General features: G+C 41.9%; 1 protein-coding gene across 3 annotated transcripts in view; it reads right to left on the bottom strand.

Annotated features, from left to right (window-relative positions):
• WDR48 (WD repeat domain 48) overlaps nt 1-27,753 on the bottom strand; it is a 160,922-nt gene that overhangs the window by 67,806 nt on the left and 65,363 nt on the right. For all 3 annotated transcript variants that reach the window (XM_033931717.1, XM_033931718.1, XM_033931719.1), the window contains exons 10-12: nt 24,086-24,188; nt 17,179-17,276; nt 4,381-4,488 (exon numbers count right to left, since the gene is read on the bottom strand). In XM_033931717.1, the coding sequence (XP_033787608.1) occupies nt 4,381-4,488; nt 17,179-17,276; nt 24,086-24,188 (309 nt within the window). The remainder of the gene's footprint in view (nt 1-4,380; nt 4,489-17,178; nt 17,277-24,085; nt 24,189-27,753) is intronic.

Genomic DNA, 27,753 nt, shown 5'->3' with positions numbered 1-27,753 from the left:
TTGGAAAAACCAATAATTCATTGGGTCACTACAAGGACCTCCAGAGATGTGGAATTGTTGATGAAACAATCGTCCAATTATGGGAATACGTGGAGACCAAAGCTTCGCAGAGCTGCTGCCACCAGTACCAGGTAGTCGGTGAAAAATAAAACAGGAAGATGATCCAGGCCAAAAAACAGTACTGTGTACTGAAAATGATGATTTCCCACCTGAAATTCAAGGATTGAGTCAGAGGCTGGAGGAACAGAAATGTGTAAGCCTCTGAGATTCAGGGAGCATAACCAATTGGGTTGATCCAGAAGAGGATACAATGATGCTTTAGACAGCATTCAAAATTAATTTGTGACAAGGAAGGTGTCCAGGATAGATCCCCCGTCTTTCTCGTGACAAAGATCTGGAAAGATTGAAAGGATACTCTTCTGCCATTGGAAGGGATTGCAGAGAAAAACCTTCCCCGATGAGAGTGAGGTCCCATCCTTGGTAGAAAATGGAAACGACCCTTTATGGAAAAAAGAGATGCGAGAGGTAGAATGAATAAGGCTATGCTCTCTGTTGAGTTGGTTAAAATGATTGAGAAAGCTTAGGTGCAGCAGGAGTCTGAGGTTTACGTTGCTGCCATTGAAGTTGCTGTTTTTTAAGAGGCGGCCTTGAATCAGGTACTGCCTTCTGAGGAAAACGCCTTTGAGAAGATGGAGAAGGTGTATAACCCTGATCTGATGATGGAGGCAGATGACTTCTCATGCTTGGACAAGTGCTTTGTAATTGCTTCAATGGAGTCATCAAACAACTGGCTGCTTTGGCATGGGATTTTGGCCAGTCGATGTAGATTTGGGTCCATATCCATGGGATGGAGCCAGGCAAGACGGCGCATCGCCACTGAAAAAGCAGTGACCCTGGAAGACATCTAAAAAGCATCATATGCAGCCTGGGCCATATGTATGCAAAGTTGTGCCAGAGTGGAATGCATATGATGGAACTCTGTCCGGCGATGCTCTAGAAGGTACTTGAAAAAAGTAGGCATAGGATTGACCCAATATTTGAGATATGATGTAAAGACAAAGTTGTAGTTTAAAATTCTATTTTCATCATAGAATTTTGATATAGGCGTCGGCCAAATTTATCCATGGCCGTTCCCTGTTGGTCAGGTGGGACTGCCTGATTAGTTGTTTTCAAAGAAGACCCAACAAGAAGAGATTGATGGGACAGTTGAGACTTTTCAAATCCCGTACTGTGAACCATTTGAAATCAAGATTCTAGTCTTGCTGGCACAGCAGGAACGGAATAAAGTGTAGCAAGATTTCTTTTGAAAGTTTGAGTGATAATGCCATTCATGGGTAATTTTAATGAATCCACAGGAGGATGAGAATACCCAGTTCTTCCAAATACTCCTTAGAGTATGTCGAATCAGACTGTAACATGATGTTAAGATCTTTACTCAGTTGGCATAAAAATGGAGTAAAGGACATTGAAGTTGAAGAGGGGAGATCCTGTTGAGTCGAAGGCGACCAGGAATCCCTCGAAGAACATCTCATGGCAGAGAAAGAGGGTAAAGCCTCTGTGGAATAATGCTACCTGTTCATGGGCAAAAAAGAACCAGCTGGTGAAAAAACACAGGAGAAGGACTCAACTGGCAAAAGTGGTTCTGCCACAGATTTCCTCGAGAAGGAAGGTGGCTTACTCGAGGATTGCCTATACCTTGAGAGACAAGGTCTGTCTCAAGAAGAGGACCTGGGTCTTGATGAATACCTCGACAGATGGTGTGGAGAGTAACTGAGCCTCGGAGAACGAGGCAATGATCTTGAATGGAGTCTCAATGAGGAATGTCGAGGAGTCGTCGCCCTGTGCCTCGAAGAAGGCAATGCCTTATGCATAGAGGTAGGGCTGGAAGTTGGAGATCAAAGTTGAGACACTGAAAAGAACTCAGCTCCTTGTGCAGAGATATCTTGAGACACTCTAAAAGACTCAACTCCTTGCATAGAGTGTATAGATTGATCTCAAAGCATTCTAAAGGACTCAACTCCTTGTATAGAGTGTGTTGGTTTTTTTCGAGACACCCGCAAGGACTCGACTCCTTGTATAGAGTGTGTTGGTTTTTCTCGAGACACCCACAAGGACTCGACTCCTTGTATAGAATGTGTTGGTTTTTCTCGAGACACCCGCAAAGACTCGACTCCTTGTACAGAGTGTGTTGGTTTTTCTTGAGACACTCGCAAGAACTCGACTCCTTGTATTGAGTGTGTTGGTGTTTCTTGAGGCACTCTCAAGGACTCGACTCCTTATATAGAGTATGTTAGTTTTTCTCGAGACACTCGCAAGGACTCAACTCCTTGGATAGAGTATGTTGGTGTTGCTCAAGGCACTCTCAAGGACTCGACTCCTTGTATTACTGCTGAGTGCTCAGGCTGGCCTGCAGAAAGCAGGGTCGAGGCAGGAGTTAATTTGGCAAGCATGTTATCAAACTCCGGATGCAGAATAACTTCCAACATACTCTGCAAAGCTGGCACCGAGAACACTGAAGCTGGTACAACTGGTGTGGCTATAGAGTCCGAGGAAGACGACCTCGAGGGAAAGTCTTGCCTCGATTTTGAGACACATGTCCTGGAGATCCCAAGACCCACCGGACCCACTGGTTATAGAGGTGGCATGTCCATAAGGGCTGGCTGAGCTATCATAGCTGATGGAGACACCAAGGATAACAGCGCCCCAGGGGAAGAATTAACCGAGCTCCCCAAAGACGAAGACTCCCCGATCAAGGGAGATTTGATCGAGGTCGAGGTTGAAGACTTTGACCCTGATGAAAACTGAGCTGGAGTCGAGGTGGAGGTCGGGACACGAATGGAAATGAAGGCATTAGGCAAAGGCCAATCCATTTCCGGACTCGACGACATTGGTAAATTAGGCACAGCAGGTGCCCGACTCCAACTCAGGTCAGGCTACATTTCTTAATACTGGCCAGAAGTGGAATGAAACAAAGGTACGGCAAAATCGAATTACGCAGGCTGAAGCTGCGAGTAGGCCCCGCTGAAGTAAAACGAAAGAAACTAAATATTATATATTATTTTTTATAAAAAACGCACAAATAAATACAGCGACCCTGTAAAGAAAAATACATGAGCTGCAGTGAGAGAAGGCACGAGTAGAACTAAGTCTAGCGCAGAGCGTTGAAACAAATTGCTTGTTGGCTCCGCAGAAAACTGAGGAGACGCATGCCCTACCTCGGGCAGGAAGGCACTTGCGCATGCACGGTACAGCAGTCACGAACTTTCTTAAAGTTTTACAAGCAAATCTGCTTGCGAGGCTGTTCGCATCCGGGCTCCGTGGATGATATCATCCACATGTGAGAATATGCTGCCTGCTTATCCTGGGATAATGTTCTGATCATTATCTCTGCTAAAAATATGGTACTTCTCCAGATTTAGATGTATTTCTAGCCAGTCAGCTAAAAGTTCACCTAAACAATCTTTCTCACTGTGGCTTTTTGAAAATCTATTCATTTGTGAACATTTGCAATGCTAGGCTAAAGTCATTTCCAGCACATGTATTATTCTTGGGTTTTTTGCTTCAGTGTATATTATTTTATTTAATACTAGTGTTTAAGCCTGTTGCTTTAATGGGTGCTAGAATAGATGTGTAAACTTTTAGCACAATGGGGTGCTGAGGCCTTTCTTTCTTTGCTTCCTGTTCCCCCTGTCCAGCAGCACCCCTTCCCTGCTCCCCCTGTCCAGCAGTAGCCCTTCTCCCTTCCTTTTACTTCCCCCCTGTCCAGCAGCACCCCTTCCCTGCTCTTATCTGATAAGTCTCCTGTGTTTTCTGAAGCAGCTCTGCCAGGACCCGCCACATGCTCCTTGTAGCGATAGGGAAACCGCCGCACGCAAATCACCGAAGGCTCCTTATTTCAGCTGGCTCCTTTTTCAGTTGGGGAAACCGCTGCACGTGTTGCAAACCGCCACCGCCGCTGGTGAAACTGCTGCATGCTTTGCAAATCGCCACAGGTTCCTTCTACTGCGCATGCGGCAGCACGGCACCACAAAGGCACGGAGTTTGAAGTGCGCATGCGCGCTAAGGGTTTTATTTTAGCGGATTTACTATTGTTTTGTTACATTTCTACCTTGCTTGATCTCAGGGATGAACAAATGACACATATTTTCCCTTTGCCTTAGTTTTCTAATCACTCTTAACTGGGACTCTTGCCTTGACATTTAATGGATATAGTTTTTATGCATGTTTTTAACTTGCCATCACATTTTTAAACTCTTTTTCAAAGGTCAGAAACATATGGACAGATAACCATACCTATTATAATTTATTTAGACAATCAAAAGCATTCACATTTGGAAAGTCTTAGTTTTTAAACTGAAAAAGATATTAAGCAGTACTTACCCCAGTTTTTAGATCCACTGAGAACCAGTTTGGCACATATACCATCTTAAATCTTTTTTTTATTTCTTCTTCAAAATCTACTTTACCCAGGTCTTCAACTTTACAAGCCTATTTGGCAAAATATGACAAAGTAAATATATTAAATCTTATCATGAAAACCGATTCCTTCCATGGTTCATGCAAGTTTACAGTTCTCTACCAGTTACTTTTGTCAAATAAGATGCTAATCCATCATGAGTAGGTTTCCTAAACTTTATGTCATAACAGACAACAGGAAATGCACACATAGGTGAGTAATAAGAGTGCAAATAAGGTTACATATCATTTCACACCCGTCATCACAAAGACAAATCAATGCCACTAAAATGGGTATAACATCACCTCCAACATGCTAGACTAGTACAAAAATATGTTCACTAGCCAGTTTGCTTTGATGGCTTTTGAAAGTGCTTTAATATGTGTATATTCTTACTTATTAGTAAGGTATTTGATAACTCTAAAAAATACCAGATTCATAACATTTCTTAGTGGTAACCTTCTTCCCTTTCCACAAGTGACTAAAAATGTGTATGTCATAGGGAGGTGATCACATTTTTAATGAGTGAAGTGGTACCTCGGTTTACGAGTGCACCGGTTTGCGAGTGTTTTGCAAGACAAACAAAACATTTGCAAACTTGGTGCCTCGTAAACCAAGCGCGCCTCGATTTGCGAGTGCCCCCCCGTGAACCGGCACCCTCCCCCCCCGCGATCCGGCACCCCCCCTGCGCCATCGGGCACCCCCCTGCGCCATCGGGCACCCCTGAGGTCCCCCCAACCCACCCGAACCCTCTTCTTACTTTGATGTAGCCCCCGCACCGGCACCAGCATGTCCTGTGCTGGTGCCGGTGCCTGAAGATCTGCTTCCTGTGCTGGGCCCTGAGCATGTGCGCATGCTCAAGGCCTGAGAGTTCATGTTCGACGTGAGAGTTCACGTTCGACGCCCGATGGCGGTTCGGGGGAGGGGCCTTCGGGGGGAGCAATGCCGGTTCTCGTGGGGGGGAGGGGGGAAGCAGCGCTGCTGGCCTCGGGGAGGGGGGGTGGAGGGTGGGAACCTATCAAAGCGAGTTTCCATTATTTCCTATGGGGAAACTCGCTTTGATAAACGAGCATTTTGGATTACGAGTATGCTCCTGGAACGGATTATGCTCGTAATCCAAGGTACCACTGTACTATTAAAAAAGTTTTCTCCCTAAATTTTAGTCAGTAGAGACAACAAGACAAAATAAATATAAAAAGCCTGATCTACCTACCGCACAATAAACATTTCCTTAATATCAATAAATTTAGATTTTAATTTTATATTTATTACTCACATTTTCCATATTAAAGCTCAAGGTGAGTTATAATTCAGGCACTGTTATTTCCATGATCAAGTGTACTTATAATCTAAGGCAGATGTGTCAAACTCTAGCCCGCGGGCCAAATCTGGCCTGCGGGGTCATATAATTTGGCCCGCGAGACAATTACCAACTTACGATAAAGCTGGCCCACCAGAAGTCATCAGATAAAGATTTGTGCATCTCGCGGCTGTGGCCGCCACTGCCATACTGTGCGACGTTATTCTCCCTGCATTTAATCCTCACAGCCAATCACAGTCTCTATCACCCTAATCACTGGCTGCCTCCCACTGTTCCGTCTCCAGATCATAGGTACATAGAGTACAGCTGCATTTTAGGAGTCCTTCCTATTGGCTTAGAACAGTGGTCGGCAAACTGCAGCTTGCGAGCCGCCTGTGGCTCTTTAGCCACTTGAGTGCGGCTCTGCCAGTAGCCAAGATTTTCCTGCACAGAAGGGCCCCAACACCATAAGTTGTTCTCTCAAGCTGCCGCAACTTCCCGTTTCTGACAGGGCAGTTCACCGTGGAGGGAAAGCTTCAGGACAGTTGCCGGCATTTTGTGAGAACGATTAAAGGATAGGGCCCAAAATGGTCAAAGGGGCCCGCCGGTGCAGTGCTTTAGGGCCGTTTGGGCATCTCCCTCACCTTTGCTGGATTCACAGCAGAGTCATTGTCTGCCCCCCCCTGTCGATCCTCCCACCGTCAGAAGACCAACAAACCTCCCTCCAGCACTTGTTGGCAGCCGCAGCACTAAACTGGCTGCTTCACAGTTCGCGGCCTTCTGCTGGTGATTCCCTCCTGCCTTATTGCTGCTGTTTGGGAGGGAGGGGCTCAGTATGGCAGATAGAAGTGGGCATTCCTCCTGCAATTTTCGCTGGGGGTGGGGGATGGCAGGAATGACTATCCCTCCTGCCATTTTTTGTTAGCGCACAGGATGCTTCCCGGTGCTGCGTTCCTTGGTTCATTGGGAAGGGCTGTCATCAGTTGGGGTGGAGGGGGTATAATGGGGCAGATATTGTGCGAGCACCTGTGACAATTAAAAAATAAAAGAAAAAAAAAGGTTTCCTGCACGAATGGCTGTGTGGCAGGAGCCTGCTTTCAGCAATCCCCCTACCTCTCAGCTGTTCGGGCTTCCCCTGCTGGCTCTGTGCCTGTGTCAGAGCAATTGAATGGCAGAGTCGGGGATTACAACGAACATCCATGTGAATAATTTGCATACAAACATTATAGTGCATCAATAGCACTGTCTGAATCAGCCAAAAAAATAGGATCAATGCAGACCCACACGGTCTTAGCAATCCTCTTAGAGCATCTAGCCCAAGTAGTCCTGAACGCTAGGATTATCCATCTGTTTGCAGAAGGATGTCACACATCTTTCAACTCCGTCTCCTTACCAGTGGGCTAGCTCCTGTCCTCTCAGTTTGTACCAAAGCAGTCAAGAACTACTGTAATAGGAGGCATAACAGGAAGAAGGGGAATGGGCAGTGCTGAATTAACCCTATAAGCAAAGTAAGCACGTGCTTAGGGCATCAAAGGAAGGGGGCACCATAGAAATTTTTCATAGCCAAATTTATCATTTAAATTATTAAATTAATTTCTAGCCATTTTCAAAATTTAATGAAAAATGAATAAGTTCTGCTTATAAAGTATTCTCTCTTGTGTCATCATGTTTATCCTGCAAAATAAAGTACATTGTGCTCGCAGATTGGAAGCTCTACAAATTTTGAACAAGTCTAGATGCGTTTGAAACAACGCAAGTGACGAGTACTAGCTCATAAGAAGTTCTTAGTTTAGTTGCCAACTGTCACTGGTGTTAATTGCATTCATAACCTCTTCTTGCTTTTGAAATCTCAAAGCCTCAAACAGCCTCAAAGTTGCTTAATGACTATTCCAATAGCACACTCAGTTCTGGCTCTTTAATCTATTAAAATATAAGTACGTTTTATATATTTTGAATGTGTTTAATTCTATTCTTGGAAATAAAAGTATCTTAAAATCCCTCTCTGATACAAGATGGGAGGCACATGCTATGGTAATAACAGCAATTTTGAAATCTTTGAAATTTTAGAAGCATTAGAATATATAGCCAAAAACCAGTCACAAAAAGGAGACACTAGAAGAGAAGCAAATAATATTGCAGATAAGATGCAAGAGCTAGAATTCATTTTTATGTTGAATTTTTGGAATGAGATTTTGCAGAATTTTCAGAGTAAACAAAGTTCTACAAAATGAGGATGTGAACTTAAAAACAAGTGCAGATCTGTATGTATCATTAGCTGACCAACTGTATACTTTACGAGATGAATTTGAAAAATATGAAAAGGATGCAAAGTAAATGTTACCAGATGTTGATTACGAGGCAGCTACAACTCTTAAACGTATCAGAAATAAGCTACCCAATGATGGAGACACACCAGAAGTATATCTGAATGCTAGAGAAAAATTTTATATCAGCACCTTTAGCACAATTCTTGACAAACTTGCAAATGAGATAAAAAGAAGAGGAGAGATATACAAAAAATTAGCAGACATTTTCTTTTCTAAGTGATGTGTCATATAATGTCACTTCATCATCTACTAACATTGAAAGGTATTTTCAGTGCTGTAAAAAGCTGTGATGCTTAACATAACATAAGAACATAAGCAATGCTTCCGCTGGGTCAGACCTGAGGTCCATCGTGCCCAGCAGTCCGCTCACGCGGCGGCCCAACAGGTCCAGGACCTGTGCAGTAATCCTCTATCTATACCCCTCTATCCCCTTTTCCAGCAGGAAATTGTCCAATCCTTTCTTGAACCCCAGTACTGTACTCTGCCCTATTACACCCTCTGGAAGCGCATTCCAGGTGTCCACCACACGTTGGGTAAAGAAGAACTTCCTAGCATTTGTTTTGAATCTGTCCCCTTTCAACTTTTCCGAATGCCCTCTTGTTCTTTTATTTTTCGAAAGATTAAAGAATCTGTCCCTCTCTACTCTCTATATGCCCTTCATGATCTTGTAAGTCTCTATCATATCCCCTCTAAGTCTCCTCTTCTCAAGGGAAAAGAGTCCCAGTTTTTCCAATCTCTCAGCGTATGAAAGGTTTTCCAAACCTTTTATCAGACGTGTCGCTCTCCTCTGAACTCTCTCGAGTATCGCCATATCCTTCTTAAGGTACGGTGACCAATACTGGACGCAGTACTCCAGATTCGGACGCACCATCGCCCGATACAACGGCAGGATAACTTCTTTCGTTCTGGTTGTAATACCCTTCTTGATTATGCCTAGCATTCTATTTGCCTTCTTAGCGGCCGCTGCGCACTGTGCCGTTGGCTTCATTGTCATGTCCACCATTACCCCCAAGTCTCTTTCTTGGGTACTTTCACTCAATAACATCCCTCCCATCGTATAGTTGTACCTCAGGATTTTGTTTCCCACATGTAATACTTTACATTTCTCAACGTTGAACTTCATCTGCCATCTCGTCGCCCATTCCCCTAGTTTGTTCAAGTCCCTTTGCAATTCTTCGCAGTCCTCTTTAATCCGAGCTCCACTAAATAGTTTGTTGTCGTCCGCAAATTTTATTATCTCACACTTCGTCCCTGCTTCTAGATCATTTATGAATATATTAAATAACAGCGGCCCGAGCACCAAGCCCTGCGGGACCCCACTCATGACACTCCTCCAGTCCGAGTAGTGGCCCTTCACTCCTACCCTCTGTTTCCTACCCGCCAACCAGTTTCTGATCCATCTATGTACGTCTCCTTCCACCCCATGGCTCTTCAGTTTCCGGAGTAGGCGCTCATGGGGCACCTTGTCAAAGGCTTTTTGGAAATCTAGATATACGATGTCTATGGGGTCTCCTTTATCCATCCGTTTGTTAATTCCTTCGAAGAATGTAATGTAATGTAATGTAATTTATTTCTTATATACCGCTACATCCGTTAGGTTCTAAGCAGTTTACAGAAAATATACATTAAGATTAGAAATAAGAAAGTTAGGCACGATCTCACCATGTTGGCTGGTTATCAGAAGTTCGTTTCTTTCAAAATGTTCATCAATGTTTTCTTTTATCAGTGCTTCTGCCATTTTCCTGGGAACCGAGGTCAGACTCACCGGTCTGTAGTTTCCCGGGTTACCTTCAACAGTAATTTCTCGGCTGAACTTCATCAGTTTCATTTATATGTGCGCCATAAGTTCAGTGCAACAGAAAATGTAAAAACAAGATTCAGTCACGCTGAACTTTATAAAATAATTTTAGAAGACAATATTGAGTGTGCCTTTCCAAAAGTAGACATTGCGTTTCATATATTTTTAACATTAATGATCACAAAATGCTCAGCTGAGCGTTCATTTTCTTGGTTGAAATATATTAAAAATCCTCTCAGAACAACTATGCAACAAGGCAGGCTGGATGCCTTATCTCTATTATGTATAGAAGCAGATGTGTTATGTAAGATTGATTATGAAGATCTGATCAAAGACTTTGCAAGAAAAAAAAAAAAGTAGGAGAAAATTATTAAGCCATAAATAAAATGGAAGCATACAGAAATAAATATTATTTTCCTTCTTACTGTAATTTTTATTTAATTCCAAATTTTCAATAAATAAAATTTTATTTTATGGTTTATTATTGTTTTAATATTTTGAATTGCAAGTGTAAGGGGGCACCAAAATTAGTTAGTGCTTAGGGCATCTAAGGGTCTTAATCCAGCCCTGGGAATGTGGAAATTCTACGATAATACACTTCTGTTCTGCTATGTAACAACTATAAGAAAAACCATTGGTAAAAGCCATGACAAAAACTGCATCCAACTAGCACCAACATTTATGGAGCTCATTGTTACTCACATGTCCTGCTATCAAGCAGAAACACAGCTGTACTTTTTCTTTCTTTTTTTTAAACACAACTTATCTGAGAGACAGAGAAATTCTCCAATTCAGGCATATATTCTTAACGAGACAGATAGCAAGGAAAGCCTACCTATAAGGCAGGGCTTCAGGACTACTAGACATATCTACAAGAAAGAAGATTATCAAGGTAAGAACCTTCCTAGCTGTCACATCCACTCTATAAAACTTGGGTGAAACTGCCTGAGCCTCTGTCCATGAGGAAGCCACACACCTCTGTGCTTTCACCAAGATTGGTGGCTGCTTACCGCAGCCAAACTACACAGAAGAAATCACCACTCTAATCCATCTGGATATAGAAGTCTTAGATGCAGTCTTCCCTCACTTAGCTGTACTCTTCAGAACAAAAAGATTATCTGAAACTTGAAATTCATTTGTAACTTCAAGGTAATGCAAAAGAACTCTCCTGATGTCCAATAACTTCAATACTTTATCCTTTTTCTTCAACTCTGTGGAATGAAACGCGGGCAACCAGATTTCTTGATTAATGTGGAAGGCCAAAACTACTTTTGTCACAGAACCGTGTGCAATGAAAGCCTTACTTCTGTAGTCTTTAGGAACGGCTCCCTGCAAAAGTGCTTGCAATTCAGAAATTCTTCTTGCAGATGCAATCACCACAAGGAACACTGTTTTGACCATAAGATCCAGCAGGGAAGTCTCCTATAAGGGCTCACACAGAACCTTACTCAGACCTTGCAAGACGATGTTAAAGATTCCAGAATGGAAAAGGAAGCCGCACCAGAGGAATGCAGAATCTTACCATGCCTGGATGTGAAGCCAGAGAAATCTTCTCTCCCCAAGCTCAGAAACATGAAAAGGCCTGCAATCTGCACTTTCAGAGATCCTACCGAAAGACCCTTCTCAAGACCCTCTTGCAAAAATGCCAGGATTACCGAGATCAGAGTTTGTAAGGGCTCTATATTGTCCTTAGCACACCAGTGCTGAAATGTCTTCCAGGCCCTAGCATACACTGCAACAGTCAAAGGCTTTTTAGCTTTAAGCAGAGTGGTAATAACCATCTTCGAGTAGTCCTAATTTATTAGGGCAGATGTCTCAACAGCCATGTCATAAACCCAAAGTGTTCCGGACTCTCTGTAGGCAACAGACCCTGAGTTAGAAGATCTACCTCAACCAGAAATCTGAAGCCTTCGCCTCTGTAGATGAACTAGGTCTGCACACCACGATCTGCGAGGCCAATCAAGTGCCACAAGGACTACCAACCTTGGATGATTCACAATCCTGTGAATGACTTGACCTAGCACGAGCTACAGGGGAAAAACATACAAGAGCCCTCTCTCTGGCCAAGGTTGGACTAATGCGTCCAGCTCAATGCTTCCGGGCTCACACCTTCAGCTGTAAAAGTGAAACACTTTTGCGTTTACAGCTGAAGCCATCAGATCCATCAGCAGGTGATCCTACCACAGAACAATGCTGTTGAATACTTGTGGGAACAGCAACCATTCCCTGGGTCCGGTGTCTGTCCACTGATAAATATGGCCTGAACATTCTCCACTCCCACTACATGTGTGGTGTAGAGTGCCTGCAGATGAGTTTCTGCCCATCGAAAGAGCAGCTGAGCCTATAGGCCCCCTTAACAGTTGATGTAAGCTACTGCCATTGCATTGTCCAAGAAGACTCTGACCGCCTTGTCTTCCAGTGACTTCTCAAGGGTCTGTAACACCAGACGAATAGCTTGGAGCTCCAAACAATTTAAAGACCACTTCCTCTGGAATAGAGACCAATGGCCCTGGATTGGGAACTCGCTACAATGACCTCCCCAACCATAAAGGCTAGCACTGATTGGCAGTATCACCCAGGAGAATATGCAAGTGGCATGCCCTTCAAGAAGGAAGCTGCCTGCAGCCACCACTGCAGGTTATCCACATCTCCGTCGTTCACAAAAGCAGCTGCTGAAGCAAATTCAACTGAGGAGACCAGCGGAATAGGAGAGAGTCCTGAAGGGACCTCATGTGCACCTTCACCCAAGGCACCTCTATGGTTACCACCATCAGTCTCAGAACCTGGATGTGCAACAGGGTATCCAGCTCTGCACTTCTAGTCTCGTATCTTCGGTTGAAAAACAGAGACACTTTTTTGTTGCATGTAAATGCCATCAGAGCAGACGGCAGATGCCCCCAACGCCCTACAATGTCCTGGAACGCCCACAGGGCCAATGAAAGCAGGCAAGCGAACCTTCTGGTTTATGTGGAAACAAGAGACCAACTTTGGGAGGAAGAAGGGAACAGTGCACAGAATGACACTGGAGTCTGTGATGCGAAGGAGAGGATCAGAAGAAAAAGGGTCCGGAGTTCAGTCTTGACTGTGAGATCTATCAAAGACGCTTGGTTTAATGGGGGACCAGCGAGTGTTCTGGGGATCAAATTTAAGGTTCCAGGGCAGATAGGGCTGAGAGAGAAGAGGGCAAAGCCAAAGTGCGCCCTTCCAGAATCAACCAATATTTGAATGAGTGGCTAAGGAGCCCCATACAAGAGAGACCGGAAATCAGCACTACCAAGGAATTGACGGCCAGCCCCTTCTGAAAAGCCTTTTAGAAGTGGAACCGAAAGGGAGGTCGAGTCTTTGTTATTCCGGATGTACCAGGCCTGAAAACCTCACCGGGCTATAGCATATACAGCCACTTCTTTTATGCTTTGCAGGAAAGTGGCAATAAGAATTTACCATGGTGCACTAGGTTCACGCGCTCATTAGCCAGGCCACAAGGCCAAAGCAATCCGTATCCTGCGGTGTAATAGGCGCCTGGGTGAGCAGATGAGTTTGACAGAGTCTAAATCCTCAGTCCAGCTGGAGGTGAACAAGATCAGCATACCATGGGCAAAGGAGCCAATATGATGCCAGAAAGCAGTTACTTACCATAACAGATGTTATCCAGGGACAGGAGGCAGATATTCTCACATATGGGTGACGTCACCCACAGAGCCCCAGTATGGACTGCTGCAAAAGTGCATCGGCACTTTAAGAACTTTAGAAAGTTTGCGAATGACTGCACCGAGCATGTGCGAGTGCTTTCTCACCTGACGTAGGCGTGCGGCTCCTCAGTTCATAAGCCAGCTAAGAAGCCAACCAGGGGAGGTGGGTGGGTTGTGAGAATATCTGCCTGCTGTCCCTGGATAACACCTGTTATGGTAAGTAACTGTGTTTTATTCCAGGACAAGCAGGCAGCATATTCTCACATATGGGTGACCTCCAAGCTAACTAGAATGGAATGGTGGGAAGGCTGGCCTTTAGGAAAACAAATTTTGCAATTCTGCTTGGCCGAAGTGCCCATCCTATCGGGAAAAAGATTCCAGACAATAATGAGAGGTGAAAGTTTGAACCGAGGACCAAGTAGCAGCTTTACAGCTCTCATCAATAGGGGCAGAGAGGAGAAAAGCTACTGAAGCTGCCATAACTCAAACTTTATGGGCTGTGACACGACTTGCCCAGCCTGAAAAAAACAGAACGAGATACATGCAGCCAACCAATTGGAAATCGTTCTCTTTGAAACAGGATGACCCAACTTATTAGTATCAAAGGAGACAAAAAGTTGAGGAGATGTTCTATGCAGCTTTGTCCTGTTTAGATAGTAGGCCAATGTCCGCAGCAGAGGTCAAAGGGATCCCACGATTCCGAAGGCAAGGCCATAGGGAGCGGAGCTGGTAATTTTAATTTTTTAAAATATATACCTGGAAAAGCATGTGGATAAAATCCAGTGGGAAAAATGAGATCCTGAGGGACAGCCACCTCTGGATGAGCCTTATTGGAGCCCTTGGAGAAATTGTAAGGTTTGGTATCAAAATTGCTGTTGAGTTTTGCTGGGGACTCACTTGTGCTCAAACCCCGGGCTCAGCTTCACCTTTTTCAGCTGACCCTGGATGAATTTGGTGGCAGACTCCCCCAAAGGGGCAGAGGGGGTTCAATTCCGATGTCCTCTCACCTCCCTCACATGCCGTATGGCACGTGGAACATGGCTGCTCACCATTCAGCCATCCGCCATAAATGAGGCCCCTGCTGGACTGATTCTGATTGGTCTATGGGTCACCTGTGCACGCGCTAAGAATCTGCACGCTATCCTGAGTTAGACAGAACTGGATTTGGGGGAGCTTAGACCTATAGTTGTGTAGTTCCTTTACGCTTTGCAGGGAAGAATCTTCTTTGTGCTGTGCCTGCTCTCGGCTGAGAGCTAGGAGATCAGAAGCTGTTCGTATTTGGGACACTGCTTGACTTGGTCTCTGATTTACAACTAACACTACGAAGGACTGACAATCGTTAGCATTGGCTGTTACCTGAGGGAAGCGACCTTGTGCTGACTGACTGAGGATTCTCCATCTGTCTGGCTTGCAGTACACTGTAGCCAAAGAGATAATTCATCACTATAGGAGCTGACTTCTGCTGGACTGAATGGTGAAGAAGGAATTTATTTCTTAGTCTTGTTGGGCTAGAATAGGATCTTGTTTTGATAAGGGTAAAGTTCATTCGGGACTCTTAGTGATTGTGCTAAGCTAATCATATCAGATTAGATTTAATTTTAAAATAAATAAATAAATTTGCTGCTATATTCTTATCAGAAATCATAACTGTTAGGAAATATACATATTGTGTAATAATTGGTCATATTTTCTAATTGCTTAGTGATTACATATGTACTAGTTGTGTACTGGCATATTTAGAGATATTTGTGAATAAGTATTAGTATATATCTCCCTTGCCCAGCAACCATGATAAAACAACTACAAACAGTACAAAACACAGCCCTAAGACTTATCTACTTCCTGAAGAAATACAATCACATCACAGAGGCATACCACGACTCACACTGGCTCCCAATACAAGTGAAAGTACTCTTCAAATTCTACTGCCTACTATTTAAAGCCATAAACGGAGACAGCTCAGCCTACTGGAACAACCGACTAATTCAATCCACCTCAACCAGACACAGGAGAACCCACACACCATTCACACACCCTCCAACCAAAAACATCAAACAAAAAAAATTATACGACAACCTCCTAGCCACTTGAGCAGCAAAACTGGACCACCAACTCTCAAACTTGCTGATCTCGACCACAGACTACAAAACCTTCAAAAAAGAAACAAAAACCCTACTATTCAAAAAAATACATAAAACCAAACTAACACAGCTAGCTCTATCTCAAGCATCACCTGCAATAATATCCAATCCTTAGCAACTTAGAAAATGTCCAGACTACTCCTTATGTACCTCTAAATGTCCTGACAATTCATATGTAATCCGCCTTGAACCGGAAGGTAATGGCGGAATATTATTCTATTTTCATAATAAAATAAGCTTCAGATATTCTGGTCTCATCATTTCAATAAGATTACGTAATCCTGAACCTGATAGTTAGCAGTGGGTGTATTTAGTTCCCTAGACATGAGCAAAGTAGATGTTTATATACTTGCCTGACAGATTTATTACACCCTAAATACTACTACAGTACCAGCACTGAGTTAGAGCCTTAAACTTACCTTATCTTACCTGGTGAAATCTTTTTTTTCCCCCAATTCTTTATTCATTTTTAAAAACATACAATAAGTGTAACAGCATATATAACATTTTATACTCTGGTGAATCTTTTGAATCTTGGGAATTCTCTATTAACTGATTTAGAACAGACATAAAAGTTTGAATTGACTTTGTAACCTAGGTTCCCTGCTGTGGATATCCATGTCTTGTTTCTACATCTACTACTACTACTTATCACTTATATAGCGCTGAAAGGCATTCACAGTGCTGTACATTTGACATTTATAGACAGTCCCTGCTTACAATCTAACTTGGACAATCAGACATGACATAGAGCATAGGGGATGCAGAGGGTGAGAAGAGTTAGTTTTACACTTAGAACATTTATTGCTACTGGTATATCAAATACAGATAATATCTGATACCTGTTTCAGCAGACTTATACAATTTGATTCCAATCTAATAGGCAACATGAGTATCCCTCTGAAACAAGCAGTCTAGGCCTCATATTACATAAGAAAATATGAATGAGATAAAGTGAGAGTGGAATACAAGCCCATATCCACCAAACTGTAACATAATTTTGGCTTTTGATTTTATATTTTAACCAACAAACACTTTTTATATATCCTTAGTGCAATAAGGTTATAAAAGATGCTTACTAGATAAACATCATTCTCATTTTCTCCTTGTACTCTCATCCCTCTTCTTGCCTGCCTGGGATGCTCTACTTAGCTTTTATGACTTTAATGCACTTGACAACTCTTCATCTATATGAACATACACATTTGATTCATTTGGCAAGTATATCCAGGAATAGTAGTGGTGGCACAAAAACATTGACAAATACTGTTTTTTTTGTATGCTAAGAGTACTTCTAATTAGTGAAAAATAAACATTTACAATATATATATATATATATATATATATATATATATATATATATATATATACACTTAAAAATTGAAGCACTATATGCTACTGAGCAAGATGGTGAAAAATACCCACATGAACAAAATTTCTGTAAGTACAATTTAAACATATACTTGCCTTCAAGACATCCCAGTATGCCACATTATTGTTTGTGTCTTTGGTTAATATGTGTCTCTTGTCATTCAGAATATGGCATTGAATAATGCTAGCACCCCCTAGCAGATGAGAAAGAAAGTAGGTAAAAGTCCAAGTTTTCTTAAAATTTGATAAAAATGCTTTTATAATAAATTCAAAGCGATGTACATTAAAATTAATCAAGGAGAGACATACAATGGACTAACTATTGACATCATACTTGAAAAGGGGGGGGGAGGGCAGAGCTACAATTTCAAAAGAAAAGAACAATTAAGGAAAAAAAACATTACGGGAGGGGGACCCTGTTAGCTAGACATGCTTGTTCTTCAAGATCACAGCATTATTGGAAGAGCAAAAGAAATCAATGATTTTGTGCTAAGCTAATTCCCGAAAGCATCAATGAAAAGGAAGCTTTTTAGTGAACTTTTAAATCATTCTAATACTGATTCTTCTCAGAGGTGAATAGGTACATAATTCCATTGCTGGGGTGCTGTAACTGAAAATATTTCATTTTGCCTTGTATTGATTACCTTTAAAGAAGGGATTGTAAGAAGATGTTGGTTTGTTGATCTTAGGGTTCTAAATGTAGAATATGAAATAAGGCGTCTATCCAGAAAGCTGGTAATTTTGACTGATTATTTCTAAATAGCAACTGCTCTACTGTAAGCTAATGCCCAACATGTTATCTCTAACCATCATGATTACAACAGGCATGCAAGTTTTGGCATTAATGCCAGTCAATTACAATGTTTGCTCATTATCATAAAAAGCAATGCAGTCCTTATTTTGGTGCAGCTAGTCTTGTATTTCTGAATGAAGCAGCAGCGGAGAGTCTACAGGTCTAATTTCCAAAAATACCAAAAATGCATACACATAGCCTTGGTCAAAGATGAGTTAATTTTGATTTTTAACTTTATATCCCAGAGTAGGGGGGAAAGGGAAAGGGACTTGTATACCGCCTTTTTGTAGTTATACAACCACACTCAAAGCAGTTTACATATAGGTACTTCAAGCATTTTCCTAGATCTATTCCAGTGGGCTCACAATCTATCTAATGTACCTGGGCCAGTGGAGGATTAAGTGACTTACACAGGGTCAAGAGAAGCAGCGCAGGGTTTGAATCCACAACCTCAGGGTGCCGAGGCTATAGCTCTAACCACTATGCCACATTAATTTGATCATAAATGATATGGCTGTTTGCAAGCCTGTGGTTGATGGCCTTCAGAAGTTTGTTAGATCTACATGCAGCCCGAGATCTCAAGAACACAATCTCAGTTATTATATCTGATTTAAAAAAAAACTTTGACCAAATATTATGGACAATATATCATAAGAATAGCTTTACTGGGTCAGACCAATGGTCTATCAAGCCCAGCAGCCCGTTCTCACGGTGGCCAATCCAGGTAACTAGAACCTGGCCAAAACCCAAGGTGGCTCCAGCATTGGACAGCAGATGTGGCATCAAAGGATCACCTTTGTGGTTTGCCCTTTCGAGACCATTTGTTTTACAATGAGGACCTGGAGAAGCTGTTTAAGGACTAGGGAGTCCGGCCCCCTGAGACTTCCTAAGGTTTAATCTTGGGGATCATCCAGGTCCTGGAGGGTAGCTCTGCCTTCAGGACCAAGGACATTTTCATACAAGGTCAACTGAGGTTCCAAAAGATCCAGCCCTTTCGAGATGCCAAGTGAGTAAGGGACAGTGAAGAGCTTGCTAATTCCTCTGCCGCTCCTCTAAAAGGTACCTAATGAAGATCAGAGGGTCCCTCCTGAACAGGTCCAGGTACACAGTCATTTATGTCTCTTTGTCCAGGAGTGGGCCCTTATTATCTCAAACCAGTGGGTCCCAGTAGTTGTACGCGATGGTTGTGCCTTGGAGCTTGCTCTCCAGCTTCAGATTTTTTAAATTTTCTTTCTATATGAAACCCCACTTAAATGCAAGGTGGTGCTTGAGTTTTAATGCCAAAAAGTGTAAGGTTATGCACCTTGGTAGCGATAACCCCTGCAGAACGTACACCCTGAATGGTGAAAACTGGAACTATCCTGGTGAAACAATGTAGCTTATGTCCTCAAGAGGCCTCTGCTAGAAACTACAGAAAGGACAGCAGTTACCAATGCAAGTCTCAGGAGTTGGAGAGCCCATTGTTTCTCCTGCATCCTGCAGGCCTCTTGGACGGTGGAGGAAATTTCCTGGAATTCTTGCCTCTCTTCTGGGGAAAGGTAATGTGAGTGTTCTAGGACAATGTAACAGCAGTAGCCTATGTGAACAAGTAGAGTGCGACCAGGAGTGCATCAGTGGTTCTGGAGATCTCTGGCTTTGTGATTGGGCTGAAAGGCATTTCTCGGCTCTGTCATAGAAACATGACAGAAACATAGAGTATGACGGCAGAAAAGGGCCATCGGCCCAACAAGTCTGCCCACTCGAATAACCCACCCCCCTAAGCACTTCCTCGAAGTGAACCCACATGTTTACCCCATTTATTCTTAAAATCGAACACGTTGTTGGCCTCTACCACCTGAAGTGGAAGATCATTCCAACGATCAAACACCCTTTCGGTGAAGAAATACTTCCTAATGTCACCATGAAATCTCCCACCCCTGATTTTTAGCGGATGCCTTCTTGTCGCCGTAGGTCCTGTAAGGAAAAAGATGTCTTCTTCCACTTCCGTACGGCCAGTAACATATTTGAATGTCTCTATCATGTCTACCCTCTCTCTGCGTTACTTGAGAGAGTATAGCTGCAACTTACCTAGATATTCTTCATATGGGAGATCCTTGAGTCCTGAGACCATCCTAGTGGCCAATCTCTGAACCGACTATTCTCAGCACATCCTTTTGATAATGTGGCCTCCAAAATTGAACACAGTACTCCAAATGTGATCTCACCATGGACCTGTAAAGCGGCATTACCACTTCAGGCTTTCGGCTGACGAAACTTCTCCGGATGCAACCCAGCATTTGTCTAGCCTTGGATGAAGCTTTCTCCACTTGATTGGCAGCTTTCATATCTTCACTAATGATTACTCCCAGGTCCCTTTCTGTAACAGTTCTAGTTAAGGTGGCAGATAAAGGCCAAATGGCCCATCTAATCTGCCCATCCGCAGTAACTATTATCTCTTTTTCTCTCTGAGAGAACCCACGTGCCTATCCCAGGTCCTCTTGAATTCAGACACAGTCTCTACTGTTCCATGCATCTACCGCCCTTTCTGTAAAAAGTATTTCTTTAGATTACTCCGGAGCCTAACACCTCTTAACTTCATCCTATGCCCACTCATTGCAGAGTTTCCTTTCAAATGAAAGAGACTTGACTCATGTGCATTTACATTACATAGGTATTTAAACGTTTATATCATATCTGCCCTCTCCCGCCTTTCCTCCAAAGTATACAGATTGAGATCTTTAAGTATGTCCCCTTACGTCTCATGACGAAGATCACGCACCATTTTAGTAGCCTTCCTCTGGACCGACTCCATCCTTTTTATATCTTTTTGAAGGTGCGGCCTCCAGAATTGTACACAATATTCTAAATGAGGTCTCACTAAAGTCTTTACAGGGGCATCAATATCTCCTTTTTCCTACTAGCCATACTTCTCCCTATGCACCCTAGCATCCTTCTAGCTTTTGCCATCACCTTTTCAACCTGTTTGGCCACCTTAAGATCATCACATACAATCACACCGAAGTGCCGCTCTTCTGTGGTTCACAAGTTTACCATTCTCTCGGGCTTTTGCATTTCTTAGCATAAATTTTAGTTACCAAATTTCAGACCATTCTTCAAGCTTTGCCAGGTCTTTCTTCATGTTATTCACACCATCCAGTGTGTCTACTTTATTGCAGATTTTGGTATCATCCACAAAGAGGCAAATCTTACCCGACAGCCCTTCAGCAATATCATTTATAAAAATGTTAAAAAGAACAGGCCCAAGAACAGAACCTTGAGGCACATCACTGGTAAAATCCCTTTCCTCAGAGCGATCTCCATTGATCACTACCCTCTGTCGCCTTCCACTCAACCAGTTCTTGACCCAGCCCGTCACTTTGGGACCCATCCCGAGGGCACTCAGTTTATTTATTAGACGTCTGTGTGGAACACTGTCAAAGGCTATGCTAAAATCTAAATACACCACATCTATCGCTGATACTCTGTGCTGGCAAAGTGCATTCAGACTTTCTCAGTTATCAAATTCTAGATCTGGCGAAGTAGGCCTTCCAGCTCATTGTGGATAACTGGGAATGCCAGAAGTCAATCTCGTGGAATCTCTGATCAACATAGAATGCCTAAGGTTTTTCAGTTACAGGAAAATGTATGGTGCACTGGAGATGAACATGTTAGTGCAGTCTTGACTGGTAAAGGCCTTTCTGTACACGTTTCCTTCATGGTTTCTGAATCTGTGTTGAGAAGATAGCAGCAGGTTCCAGTGCATAATGTAATCTTTTAACTGAGTTGCAACTGCAAATTCAATCAACTTTGTCAAAAAAGGTATTGTATGCCTGCTATTGATCTATAACTGACAGCTTGAGATGAGTCTGTTCCTTTTGGAATGAGAGTAAATAAGATTTTGCCAAATACTTCTGAGAAACATTCTTGAATTAGAGTTTATCAACTCAATTAACCATTTAAGTACTTCTTCTGACAAATCACAATATATGATATGATGAGCAGAGATCCAGTTTGCAGACCTTTTATGATAATCTATTCACTAGATGTCTTAGTTCATATTCTGTCTATTGGTATGTTAACTAAACTGCCCTCAGAAATGGTATGGACTGATAGATTGTCTGCTTCATTTTCAAATATCTTAATATAGCCTCAATTTTTGCTTGAGCAGTATTGGGCCAGTGTGTCAGGTGTGAGAGAGTTTATATATGAGGGGTTCGTAGAATCAGTTAGTTTTGTCAAAAGTCAGAATAGTTTCCTTAGATCTGATTTTTCTACCCTATCATTTCTGAAAAGTATTTCCAGTTGTACTATTTAATATGACAATTATACTGTGAGTATAGTTTTCTCCATTTTTCTCTAAGTTGTTCATCCTCTGATTTTCTCCAGGCCCGTTCTAGTTTTCTACATTCTCTCTTTTTGCTGCTCAGTTCTGCAGTGAACAAGGGTTTGTTTGTTTTAAATCATTTCTAGATATTTTTCTTTCAATTAATGGAGCTGTAGAATTTAATGTGGTCTCAATAAATTTCAGCCACTCTATATGACTTAGGCTGGGATTGGAATTAAGTGTTTGTAGAGATTCTCATCCTTTCGCAAAACAGCTGAGCATCAGTCTTCCTCGAGTTCTGATTATCTTCCCTTTTGGGGCTTGGGTTTAGATAAGATGATCTACAGTTTAGAGTGAATCTGTATATACTGTATAGTGGTCTGTCCAAACTAAGGTTACCATTCAGTAAATGACAGCAAACATGCTGTAACCATATCCAGCGAGTGGTCCTTTTCATAAGAAGGACCCTCTGTTATATATAAAAAGGAAAAATTAGCAAGAAATTGTCTAAGATCATTTGTGTCTTCATCTAAAATATTTTCCAAAGGTAGATTAAAATCACCTAGTAATATCAATGAGGAACATGATAGTGCAGCATTAGTTATGAATTCATACACCTTTGAAGCACACTTGGACCAGGATCCAGGAGATCTGTAGTAAAGCATAGGCCTAAAGGATGTTGTGCAGGATTATATTTTAGTTGGCAGAATAAGATCTCTGTCTGGTTCACATAAGGAGCTAATTTTCTCAATTTCCAAAATGTTCTTGTATATCATAGCTACTCCCCCTCATTTTTCTTCTATTAACTTGTATCATTTTATAGCTCACAGGGGAGATTTCTAAGATTAGAGGATCTGAATTGTTCTTTAGCTACATTTCTACAATAAAGACAATTCCATGTTCAGATTTTACAATCATGAATCCTGGGAGTGGCAATTCTGAGATCTTTTCCTTCATTTGAATTGTTTGATTAACACTATTAAATCAGCTGGTTTTTTGCTCTATAGATTAACCTTTTGTGGATCTATTTGTTACAAACAGACCTTGCATTCATATAACATGTTATTATTGATAGTGATGAATGATATTCAGATCTTTCACAAGTAATAGATTTCAAAGTTCTACGTGTATGTGTTGTGATTTCTATGCCGAGTTTTCCTAGTATGTGAAGTAATCGCTTCAATATTGTATGGTGCCTTGTCTGTAGAAGATTGGAGGGTGGCCAATGTTACGCTGATTTTTAAAAAGGGATCCAGGGGAGATCTGGGAAATTACAGACCAGTAAGCCTCACTTCAGTGCCGGGCATAATGGTAGAAACGATTATAAAAAATAAAATTGTGGAACATGTAGACAAATATGATTTAATGAGACAGAGTCAGCATGGGTTCAGCTGAGGGAGATCTTGCCTCATAAATTTGCTTGACTTCTTTGAAGGTATGAATAAACATGTGTATAAAGGTGAGCCAGTTGATATAGTGTATCTAGATTTTCAGAAAGCTTTTGATAAAGTTCCTCATGAGAGGCTCCTGAGAAAATTAAGAGTCATGGGATAGGTGGCAAAGATAGCAGTGCATGCAAATAGATCTCATTCATATTCATTGGGAAAATCCTGAAAACCCGACTGGATTGCAGCCCTCCAGGAGGACTTTGGCTCACCTTTAACCACATGTTTATTCACACCTTCAAAGAAGTCAAGCAAATTGGTGGGGCAAGACCTCCCTCGGCTGAACCCATGCTGACTGTCTCATTAAATCATGTTTGTCTACATGTTCCACAGTTTTATTTTTAATAATTGTTTCCACTGATCAGCAGGTTTTTTTTCCAATCAGGAAGGTTAACTTGTTTCTGCTGGTAGGCCTGTTGCTATTATGTGTGTGATATGCTAACATCAATAGCTGCTGCGTACCTTTAATAACCTGATCGGGTTGAGTACAAAGCGGTGTTAAAGGAGTGCTACCATCATTGTCATAATCTCCTGATGCTCTGAAGTTATGAATACCTTTCAAGGACTGGAAGAAAAAACACCAAATGAGGCAATGAGAATGTGTATTATGACCTTTTCATGCTCAACAGTTGATATCAACATTTCATGTTTTTAATTCAAAGAACTGCCATTAAGAAAAAAATGGGAAGATTAGGTTATTACCTTAATAATCTTCTTTCTAGTAGAAGGGTACAGTAGTCTTGACAAGTGAGTTTCTTCCTTTCACCCATGAGAATTGCAGAAGGCATCATCTACAACACAACCTTAGGTCACTGGGCAGTGCCTCAGATCCACAGTTCATACCAAAGCAATGGATAACCCCTAGGGAGGGCGAGAAATAACAAGGAGGGCATGGGGAATTCCCCCACAATTCAAATCTTTTCTGCTTTGCAACAAGAACAATTACCACATATCATAAACAAAAAGATAGAACCAAACAAGCCACCTATCTGAATGCAACCAGCACTAATATTTATGCAGCTCCTATGGCTTCTTCCAAAGGTTTTGCTATAGAGCTAATGGATAACTCTTCTTCCTTGTTTAGACCAATAAGTATCTTTATTCTCTCTTGGCTGTTCACATACAAACATCTAGAGACATTCATTTACTTGTATATCTGAGGCAGAAACAGAAAGCAGGCTAACTTAAAATCTGACAGGGTGGGACGTCAAGACTACTGTACCCTTCTCCTAGATTAGAAAGATCATCATTGAGGTAAGAACCTAATCTTCCCTTCTAGTGCAAAGGGAAAAGTAGTTTTGACAAGTGGGTCTTACCAAAGCAGTCCCCTGAGTGTAGGGCAGGACAGATGAGCCTGCTGTGAGCACTGAGGATTAAAAAGCGATATCCATTTGTCCTGCAATGTCCACTCTATAACTGTGTAAAGGTGTGGAAGGTGAACCATGTAGCTGCTCTACAGATCTCCTCAGGCAGAACTGCCTGGAATTCTGCACATGAAGAGGCCACGCCTATGGTGGAATGTGCATTCAAAGAAATTAGCAGCTGTTTACCACAGCCAATGTATGCAGACAAAATAGCCATGCAAAGCCATCTGGAAATGGATGCCTTTGAGACAGGCTTTCCCCGCTTGATAAAGTTGGTTAACATAAAGAGATGATTTGAAAGACAAAATTAATTCATCATCTCGAGATAACAGAGGAGAACCATATCATACACTTTCTTCTATACCACATGTTTCGACAAGGATTCAATGTTGTTTACAATAAGATTTCTAATCAGTGATCTTGAACAATGAGATATAGATTAAGGATAGAATGTCTATGCTTTTCAAGCTATTGGTTCGAAGAGAAGAGTCTTCAGCATTTTCCTGAAGACATAGATGTGTCCAGTTTATGCATGTGTCATGGGATGCTATTCCAAACGCTGAACCCTTGGAATACAAAGGTGGAATTATGTAATTTCTTTCGGAGTACATGCAGAGGAAAAGGGAAGCTTAGTTTAAAATGTTGTGTCAATCTCGAGTTGAGAAAAGAGTTTGTACCAATGATGCCTGAAACTAGTCCTTTGGAATTCTCTCCGTAAATGACTTTGTGGACCATGCATGCCATTTTTACTGAAATCTTTTCTTTATGGGCAGTTAGTGTAGTTTTCTTAAGAGCAGTGCGACTCTTGAATTTGCTCTGTTGATAGATCAGTCTGGCAGCTGTATTTTAGAGTAGCTGTAATCTTCCACATTCTTTGTCAGCAATACCACAATACAAGGAATTGCAGTAGACCAAGTAAGGGAGCAAGACTGCTTGTGCAATTGTCCTGAAGTTGGACTGACTCAGAACAAATCTGACTGCTCTCAGTTGCCTCAACCTGAAGAAAAAATTTCCTAACCAGTGAATTGATCTGGTCAGCGAAGGTAAGATCTGAGTCTATAGTTACACCCAACACCTTTGATGCTATGTTGATTTTGGGTTTCTCTCCAGTCACTAGCATCAATTCTGTGTAAGGCAAGGAGTTCTAATTTCCAAACCAGAGGACCTTAATCTTCAATTATCCTGTATACCTAGTTCAATTAGTCAAAAAAAACAGAAGGGAGTGGTCCACTGCATCGATTGCCGCTGAGATGTCGAACTGCAGAAGTATAGATTGTATGCCTCTGCTTAGGTATGATTTGGCCTTTGACGTCAATTCCAGCAGTAGTGACTCTGTACTATGCACAGATCTGAACCCATGTTGCGAGTTATATAAGAAGTCAGATAAGTCTTATATAAGTTACCTTATATAAGAAGTCAGATAGTTGGAAGTTAACTCAAAACTCTACCAGTTTTGCAGGCATTGGGATTCCCGCTACTGGTCCAAAGTTCTCTGTCTTGGTTAGGTCTGCTCCTGTGGTCTTTGGAATCGGAGTCAGGGACAGGGATTTTGGATACAGACCTTGCTCCAAACTCATATTTACAAAATTGATTAGCCACTCTAGCAAGGTGGAGGGAATATGAGTCAGCAGATGGGATGAGCAAATGTCTAGGGAGTAGGGTTTCTTTGATAGTCTTCCTAGCAAGTTGGAGACTATATCTGGGGTAACAGGACTGAATTCATCCCAGCACCTATTGGTTGGAACTCTTCTCACGTCCAGTAGCACCAAGAGGTGATAGGCTCAGGCGTAATCTAAGAAAATACTTTTCTTGGAAAGGGTGGTAGATGCATGGAATAGTCTCTCAGTAGAAGTGGTTGACACAATGACTGTGTCTGAATTCAAGAAAGCATGGGACAGGCATGTGGGATCTCTTAAGGAGATGAGGATATAGTGGATACAGCAGATGGGCAGACTGGATGGGCCATTTGGCCTTTATCTGCCATCATGTTCTATGACTTTGTCTTTTTTCTTTATGCCTGTGGAATGGAATTCCGGAAGCTGGACTTCCTGATTTACATGGAATGCTGAAACCACTTTTAGTAGAAAGGAAGGCACAGTGCGTAGAGGCAAGTCCACCTCCATAAATCAGAGAAAAGGCTCCTTAAATGACAGAGCCTGGAACTCCAAAACCCTTCTCACCGAGGCAAAAACCAACAGGAAAACAATCTTAACTAGATCTGCACACCATGATGACACGGCCAAGACGCCGCCGCCATGTTCCTGCTTTAAGCTTGATAACGCGGGATATATTGCGCCGGCACATAAAAAGGTAAAAAGTTTAGCTATATTAGGGAATAGTAAATGCTTGCTGTAATGAAAATACTTTGTATAAGTTAAAAGTTTATAAAAACTTATTGAAATCTTATTGTTTGTAGGGAGAATTCCTTGAAACAGCCTTCTGGCGAAACAAAGACCTATGTTGGAAAATGTAATGTAATGTAATGTAATTTATTTCTTATATACCGCTACATCCGTTAGGTTCTAAGCGGTTTGAAGAAAATATACATTAAGATTATAAATGAGAAGTAAGAAGGTACTTAAAAATTCCCTTACTGTCCCGAAGGCTCACAATCTAACTAAAGTACCTGGAAATTAATAAAGAAGAGAAAATAAAGATGGTTGAAAAAAGAAAAATTCTATGTGAATTTATAGGATGGAAATTAAACTGACAGTGAAGAACTGTATGAAAAATACATATGGAATGCAGTTAGAGAGGGTAGGTTAC

The sequence above is a fragment of the Geotrypetes seraphini genome, chromosome 2 (assembly GCF_902459505.1).
Source record: "Geotrypetes seraphini chromosome 2, aGeoSer1.1, whole genome shotgun sequence".
Classification (NCBI taxonomy): Eukaryota; Metazoa; Chordata; class Amphibia; order Gymnophiona; family Dermophiidae; genus Geotrypetes; species Geotrypetes seraphini.
This window is presented reverse-complemented; position numbering and strand designations above follow the sequence as displayed.